Genomic DNA, 7,813 nt, shown 5'->3' with positions numbered 1-7,813 from the left:
CTAGGCTGGGTAATAGTGGGCGATGTATGCTTGGATAGAATGTGTACATCATCTGAGATCCACTCCTTCAAAACTTACATGTTAGGAAATGGACGCGCATCCCACTTCAAAGAGTGCCCTCACCATTATGAAATAAAGGAGAAGCCTCTTGACATCATCCAAGTACCTGATGTCACTCCTATCCTTTGTGATGACAACCTAGGTACCACAGTGTTTTGTACCACAAGTGACGACAACAAAATAGCCTTGTCAGTTGAAGACAGAGAGTTCATCAAAATAATGGACAAAGAATTCTTCAAGGATGAGTCTAACAGCTGGGTTGCACCATTGCCTCTTCGTGCTGCAAAGGTCAAACTGCCAAACAATCGGGAACAGGCTTTATCCAGATTCAACTCACTTCAACGAACACTAAAGAACAGGCCTGAAATGAAGGACCATTTCATTACCTTTATGAAGAGGATCTTTGACAATGAGCATGCTGAGCCAGCTCCACCTCTTCAAATACACGATGAGTGCTGGTACCTACCCTTCTTTGGAGTGTACCATCCACGTAAGCCAAAACAAATTAGGGTAGTGTTCGACTCCAGTGCCAAACATCAGGGCGTATCCCTGAACGATATTCTTCTCACTGGTCCTAACCTTACCAACAACCTTGTAGGTGTACTCATGAGGTTCAGAAGAGAGCCAGTTGCCATAACTGCGGACATTGAACAAATGTTTCATTGCTTTATTGTACGAGAAGACCATAGGAACTTCCTAAGGTTTCTGTGGCACCGTGACAACAACATGAACAATGAGATGATTGAATACCGCATGAAGGTTCATGTTTTCGGAAATAGCCCCTCACCTGCCGTCGCAACATACGGTTTACGAAGGACTGCTCTTGACGGAGAACAGGAGTATGGTGCAGATGCTCGACATTTCGTCGAGAGAGATTTCTATGTGGACGATGGACTTAAATCTTTACCTACAGCGGAAGAAGCCATAGACCTGCTCCAAAGGACACAAGTTATGCTTTCTGAGGCTAACCTCAGACTACACAAGATTGCCTCAAACAGTGTTGCTGTTATGAAAGCCTTTCAACCTGGCGATCATGCCACAGGGTTTAAAGACTTAAATCTGGGGATGGACATGCCACCTGTGCAGAGAAGTCTGGGCCTACGGTGGGACTTATTAAAGGACAGCTTCGGCTTTCAAGTCAGCTCTGCAGACAAACCATTTACCAGGCGTGGAGTTCTGTCAGTGGTGAACAGCCTATACGATCCAATGGGATTTGTGGCTCCCATCACCATACAAGGTAAATCCATACTTAGACAGCTCTCAGAGACTATCAAAGATTGGGATGCCCCACTACCAATAGACAAACTTTCAAGGTGGGAGTCCTGGAAACAGTCGTTACATGCCTTAGATGGAATCCTTATACCACGCTGCTACACTCCGACTTCCCTTGCCACCAGTCGGAGGAAAGAGCTGCACATCTTCTCAGATGCATCTACTGAGGCCATAGCGGCTGTTGCCTACCTCAAGGTAAGGGATTCAGCTAATCTAACCCATGTAGGGTTTCTGTTTGGGAAGGCTAAGTTAGCACCCAAACCTGAACACACAATTCCTAGGCTTGAACTTTGTGGGACTGTGCTAGCTGTAGAGATTGCAGATTTCATACTGCGTGAGCTAGACATTCAGATAGATGACATCAAATTCTACACAGACAGCAAGGTTGTTCTGGGCTACATATACAACCAGACTAAACGTTTCTATGTCTATGTCAGCAACCGTGTAGAAAGAATAAGAAAATCATCTAAACCTGAACAATGGCATTATGTTCCATCTGAAATTAATCCTGCAGATCATGGCACCAGGCCAGCGTCTGCGAGTGCCTTCGTAAATTCTTCTTGGTTAACAGGTCCTGAATTCTTGTTGGCTGATCCAGAAGAAACCACGGCTGACGTCTTCAGTCTTCTAGAACCCGACAAAGATCCAGAGGTTCGTCCTGAAGTTAAAACCCTTGTCACCAGAACTGAACAAAGATGTGCCTTGGGCTGTCAACGCTTTGAACGTTTCTCCAAGTGGACAAGGCTGGTACGCACCACCGCAAGGTTAGTTCATATTGCACACTGCTTTCACACGAAGCTCACAGATGCTCACTGTCAAGGTTGGCACATGTGCCAAAAGCTTCTTTCTGCAAAAGACATTGCTGAAGCTGAACTGATCATAATACGCAGTGTACAACAGGATGTCTTTGGCTCAGAAATCAGACGTATCCGTGACAAGGGGGACATTCCAAAAAACAGTCCAATTGCTAACCTGAACCCATTCATTGACAATGATGGCACGTTAAGGGTTGGTGGACGCCTAAACAAGGCTAAGTTCAGTGAGCAAGAACAGAATCCTCTCATTATACCTGCTCGCCATCACATCACCACTTTGCTCATACGGCACTACCATGAAAGGGTGAAACACCAAGGTAGACACTTCACAGAGGGAGCATAAGAGTTGCAGGCCTTTGGATTATAGGGACTGTAAAGACTTTCATCAGACCTATCACGGAACTCATTTTGCTCTTGCCATTTGGAGACTGAACTTACTTGGGTATGCTGTTGGATCCTACCTGTGACTTCGAGAAGGAAGTATCTGGAACTTTAGTTGTCACAACTTGAAGCCTTATATTATAGATGTTGTTGCATTATATGCATGTTCTCCATTATGTCTTTCAGGTTTTCAAGACATCAAGCAAATTGCGCTGTTGTTTATTTGCATAACTACCGTTGTATTATGTAAATAGTGGCATTATCATGCCAGACGGGGAGTGTGCTGCCCCAATAGGGGCATATAATATGAGATGCATAGCCTCAGTTAATATTAGCATTGTTATATAGATTAGAGTCTATATAGTGTGGTTTGCCTACTATTTTCTCATAGCTAAATCTATGTGTTATCCTATGCTGCCATCTAGTGGCCTTTGTTGCAATGCACATGTTTATGTGATTCTTTGAGTTACCACATATTTTCACTGTATGTATGCCCCTCCCTGCTTCCTGTGTGGAGTACTTCCTGTGTCATCTCTTCAGCCAGCAAGCCACATGTAGAAGGACACTCATGTACTCTGCCCAAGGTAGGAAAGGCATCATCTTTTGACCGCACAATACTATCACCATTCATCTGCTGTTCCTGTTATCTGCTGTAACCTCTGAAGTTAAGGAATAAACACCTCTTTTGAATGAATCGGTATTGACGAGTTCAGCTGTCTGACAAGGATTGTCCGCAGTGAGTATATCTGCTTATACAGGCCAGGCATAGAGGTCTCAGCAAGGGATATATCGCTATCACAACAATCGGAGTCAGAACAGTGTGCATGGAGCCTTAGTCACCAAATCACTCCGCATGAAAGATGTCTCTATATTATATATATATATATATATATATATATATATATATATATATATATATATATATATATATTTGGTAAGCAGATGGTGTGTTCTCTGTGTTATCATGACACAATTTTATTGGACTTTTTATATGAACTGTATGTTTTATGCATATTATTTATTGCACTGGCACTTCGGAATGTACATGTACTAATTATTCTTGCTATCTATCACATTGCACTTTATTGTGGTTCACACTTATATGATGGATGTTTTTTCTTTGTTTTTTTAGTCCTTCTGGCAGAGCTGCTGTCTGAGGTCGGAGGGTTTGAAGGATGGTGGGGGCACCAAAATGCACCTTTGCCTATGTACCCAAAGATCCTGGCACCAGGCCTGTGTATATAGACTGTATAAAGACTGGGCATCCCATAATACTCCTCACCCCCATCCAAGTTTTATCCCCTCAATAAACACAAAGTAGTGGACTGTTGTGTGACTCTGGGAGTGTGTGGTGATTGGCTGTGCAGGGTGGGGGGTCTCCTATGTGGGGTCATCTATGATCACACTGTGACTGGGAATATATGGGGGATCAATGGAAATATTTGAAATATATGATCCCAATACTGTGCACTGTCTGTGATGTAATTGGATTGATCATTATTAGGTAAGTCTGATTCTGTGGCATAAGCTCCCTGAATGATAACTCCAGCCTGCATTACGTCATCCCTCTAATGCTCTCCTTCCAGACCAGCGCTGGGTGACGTCACTCGGAGGATCCTTACGCGCAGGGCAGGGGGCCGGTCTCCTGTTCGGTGCTCTGATTTGCTGCTGCCTCTCAATGTAACGCCTCCAGGGGGCGGGGCTCGGTTGTCTCTGTGTCCGGTCCTTTAAATATTGAACGATCGGAGCGGACGGCTCTTCCTAGTAATGTCATCCCATTGATCGGAGCTGTGTGTGCCGTGTACAGACATCATGTTCGATCGGGAGAGGGGATGGAACCTGTCCTTCGCCGGCTGCGGCTTCCTCGGGGTCTACCATGTCGGGGTGTCCAGCTGCCTGCAGGAGAGAGCGCCCTATCTCATCACCGAGGCCACCAAGATCTATGGGGCGTCCGCCGGGGCTCTCAATGCTGCCGCCCTGGTGTGCCAGTGCTGCCTGGGTGAGTCCTATGGAGAGACAGAGAGAGGGAGGTAGTACTGTGTGCTCTAGTGGTGCCAGACAGTGCCCCCCCCCCCCCCCCATACTAGAAGATCATACAGGTTGTATGTCATCCATACTGGATCTGACCCACAGCCCCCCCCCCCCCCATACTGGATCTGATCTACAGACTGTGCCCCCCCCCCAATACTAGATCATGCAGGCTGTGTGTGTGTGTGTCCCCTACTGGATCTGACCTACAGACAGTGCCCCCCCCCCCATACTAGAAGATCATACAGGTTGTATGTCACCCATACTGGATCTGACCCACAGCCCCCCCCCCCCATACTGGATCTGATCTACAGACTGTGCCCCCCCCCCCCCAATACTAGATCATGCAGGCTGTGTGTGTGTGTCCCCTACTGGATCTGACCTACAGACAGTGCCCCCCCCCCCCCCATACTAGAAGATCATACAGGTTGTATGTCACCCATACTGGATCTGACCCACAGCCCCCCCCCCCCATACTGGATCTGATCTACAGACTGTGCCCCCCCCCCCCCCCAATACTAGATCATGCAGGCTGTGTGTGTGTGTGTCCCCTACTGGATCTGACCTACAGACAGTGCCCCCCCCCCCATACTAGAAGATCATACAGGTTGTATGTCACCCATACTGGATCTGACCCACAGCCCCCCCCCCCCCATACTGGATCTGATCTACAGACTGTGCCCCCCCCCCCCCCCAATACTAGATCATGCAGGCTGTGTGTGTGTGTCCCCTACTGGATCTGACCTACAGACAGTGCCCCCCCCCCCATACTAGAAGATCATACAGGTTGTATGTCACCCATACTGGATCTGACCCACAACCCCCCCCCCATACTGGATCTGATCTACAGACTGTGCCCCCCCCCCCCCCCAATACTAGATCATGCAGGTTGTGTGTGTGTGTCCCCTACTGGATCTGACCTACAGACAGTGCCCCCCCCCCCCCATACTAGAAGATCATACAGGTTGTATGTCACCCATACTGGATCTGACCCACAGCCCCCCCCATACTGGATCTGATCTACAGACTGTGCCCCCCCCCCAATACTAGATCATGCAGGGTGTGTGTGTGTGTGTGTGCCCTACTGAAACTGACCTACAGACAGAGCCCCCACCCAATACTAGATCATGCAGGTTGTGTGTGTCCCCCCTACTGGATCTGACCTACAGACAGTGCCCCCCCCTCCATACTAGAAGATCATACAGGTTGTATGTCACCCATACTGGATCTGACCCACAGCCCCCCCCCCCCCATACTGGATCTGATCTACAGACTGTGCCCCCCCCCCCAATACTAGATCATGCAGGTTGTGTGTGTCCCCCTACTGGATCTGACCTACAGACAGTGCCCCCCCCCATACTAGAAGATCATACAGGTTGTATGTCACCCATACTGGATCTGACCCACAGCCCCCCCCCCATACTGGATCTGATCTACAGACTGTGCCCCCCCCCCCCAATACTAGATCATGCAGGTTGTGTGTGTGCCCTACTGAAACTGACCTACAGACAGAGCCCCCACCCAATACTAGATCATGCAGGTTGTGTGTGTCCCCCCTACTGGATCTGACCTACAGACAGTGCCCCCCCCCCCCCTCCATACTAGAAGATCATACAGGTTGTATGTCACCCATACTGGATCTGACCCACAGCCCCCCCCCCCATACTGGATCTGATCTACAGACTGTGCCCCCCCCCCCCCAATACTAGATCATGCAGGTTGTGGGTGTCCCCCCTACTGGATCTGACCTACAGACAGAGCCCCCACCCAATACTAGATCATGCAGGCTGTCTCCCCCATACTGGAGACTGTGCCCCCCAATACTAGAGCTGACATGAAGGCAATGCCCCCCCAATACTAGCTCATGAATGCTGCCCCCCTAATACTGGATCTGACACAGACAGTGCCCCCTAATACTAGAGCTGACCTGTAAGCAATTTGCCCCCCCAATACTAGATCATGCAGGCTGTGTCCCCCATACTGCAGACAGTGCCCCCCCCCCAATACTAGTGCTGACATGAAGGCAATGCCCCCCCCCAATACTAGCTCATGCATGCTGTGTCTCCCCCATACTGGATCTGACAGACAGTCCCCCCCCCCCCACGCTGGATCTGACATGCAGACCGTGCCCCCTGATGCTAGAGTTGACATGTAGGCAATGCCCCCCCCAATACTAGCTCATGCTGTGTCCCACATACTGGATATGACATGCAGACTGTGTCCCCCCCCCCCCCCCAGCCACCCTAAATGTACATCCTTCTATATACAATTCAGAATCTCTGCTTGTAATGGTCCCATACAGACTGTGCACCATCCTGTGTAATGGAGAGTACCCTTCATGCTGGAGAGAGTATCCTTCCAGCTAGGGACAGTGCACCCCCTTCAATACAGTGGACAGTCTTCCTGTTTTGTTTAATGAACAACCACCAACCCCTTTTGTATAATGGACAGTACACCTACCCCCCCCCTTTTTTTTTTAGTTGACAGTAGTCCACAAGTAGAGCATATTCTCTCTGTAGGCAGTGTTTGCCCCTGCTGAAGTCCTAGTTACCCCCTTCATGTATAGTGGAGAGTACCCCCCCTGTATACTAGGGGTACCATACAGACGGTGCCCCTTCCTGTAGTAGAGGTGCTAGGATGGTGCCCATATCCTGTATACAAAAGGTGCCCTACTGACGGTGCCCCCTCCTGTAGTAGTGGTGCTAGGATGGTGCCCTTATCCTGTATACAAAATGTGCCCTACTGACGATGCCCTCTCCTGTAGTAGAGGTGCTAGGATGGTGCCCTTATCCTGTATACAAAAGGTGCCCTACTGACGATGCCCTCTCCTGTAGTAGAGGTGCTAGGATGGTGCCCTTATCCTTTATACGAAAGGTGCCCTACTGACGGAGGGGGTGTTCTGTATCCTGGTGGTGCCATAGCGAAAGCCCCCCCCCCCCAGTTCTGTATGGCACCTCTGCGATACAGAAAGGTCCCCCCCTCCCTACGTCTGTGTGGCACTTCCGAGATACCCCCCATGTCTGTATCCTGGAGGTGCCATACAGACATGGGGGGGGGGCCCTTTCTGTATCCCGGAGGTGCCACACAGACATGGGGGGGGGGGGGCCTTTCTGTATCCCGGAGGTGCCACACAGACATGGGGGGGGGGGTCCTTTCTGTATCCTGGAGGTGCCATACAGACGGGGGGGCTCTTTCTGTATCCCGGAGGTGCCACACAGACATGGGGGGGGGCCCTTTCTGTATCCCGGAGGTGCCAC

The 7,813-nt window shown here is 49.4% G+C and overlaps 1 protein-coding gene across 1 annotated transcript in view; it reads left to right on the top strand.

Moving 5' to 3' along the window:
• The first annotated feature begins 4,245 nt into the window (after positions 1-4,245).
• The window catches only part of LOC120932941 (patatin-like phospholipase domain-containing protein 2), a 31,661-nt gene continuing 28,093 nt past the window's right edge, over positions 4,246-7,813 (top strand). The window contains exon 1 of the mRNA XM_040345820.1: positions 4,246-4,527. Coding sequence (XP_040201754.1) covers positions 4,341-4,527 — 187 coding nt within the window. The 5' untranslated portion in view covers positions 4,246-4,340. The remainder of the gene's footprint in view (positions 4,528-7,813) is intronic.

This window comes from Rana temporaria, chromosome 3 (genome assembly GCF_905171775.1).
Source record: "Rana temporaria chromosome 3, aRanTem1.1, whole genome shotgun sequence".
In the NCBI taxonomy this organism is placed as follows: domain Eukaryota; kingdom Metazoa; phylum Chordata; class Amphibia; order Anura; family Ranidae; genus Rana; species Rana temporaria.
This window is presented reverse-complemented; position numbering and strand designations above follow the sequence as displayed.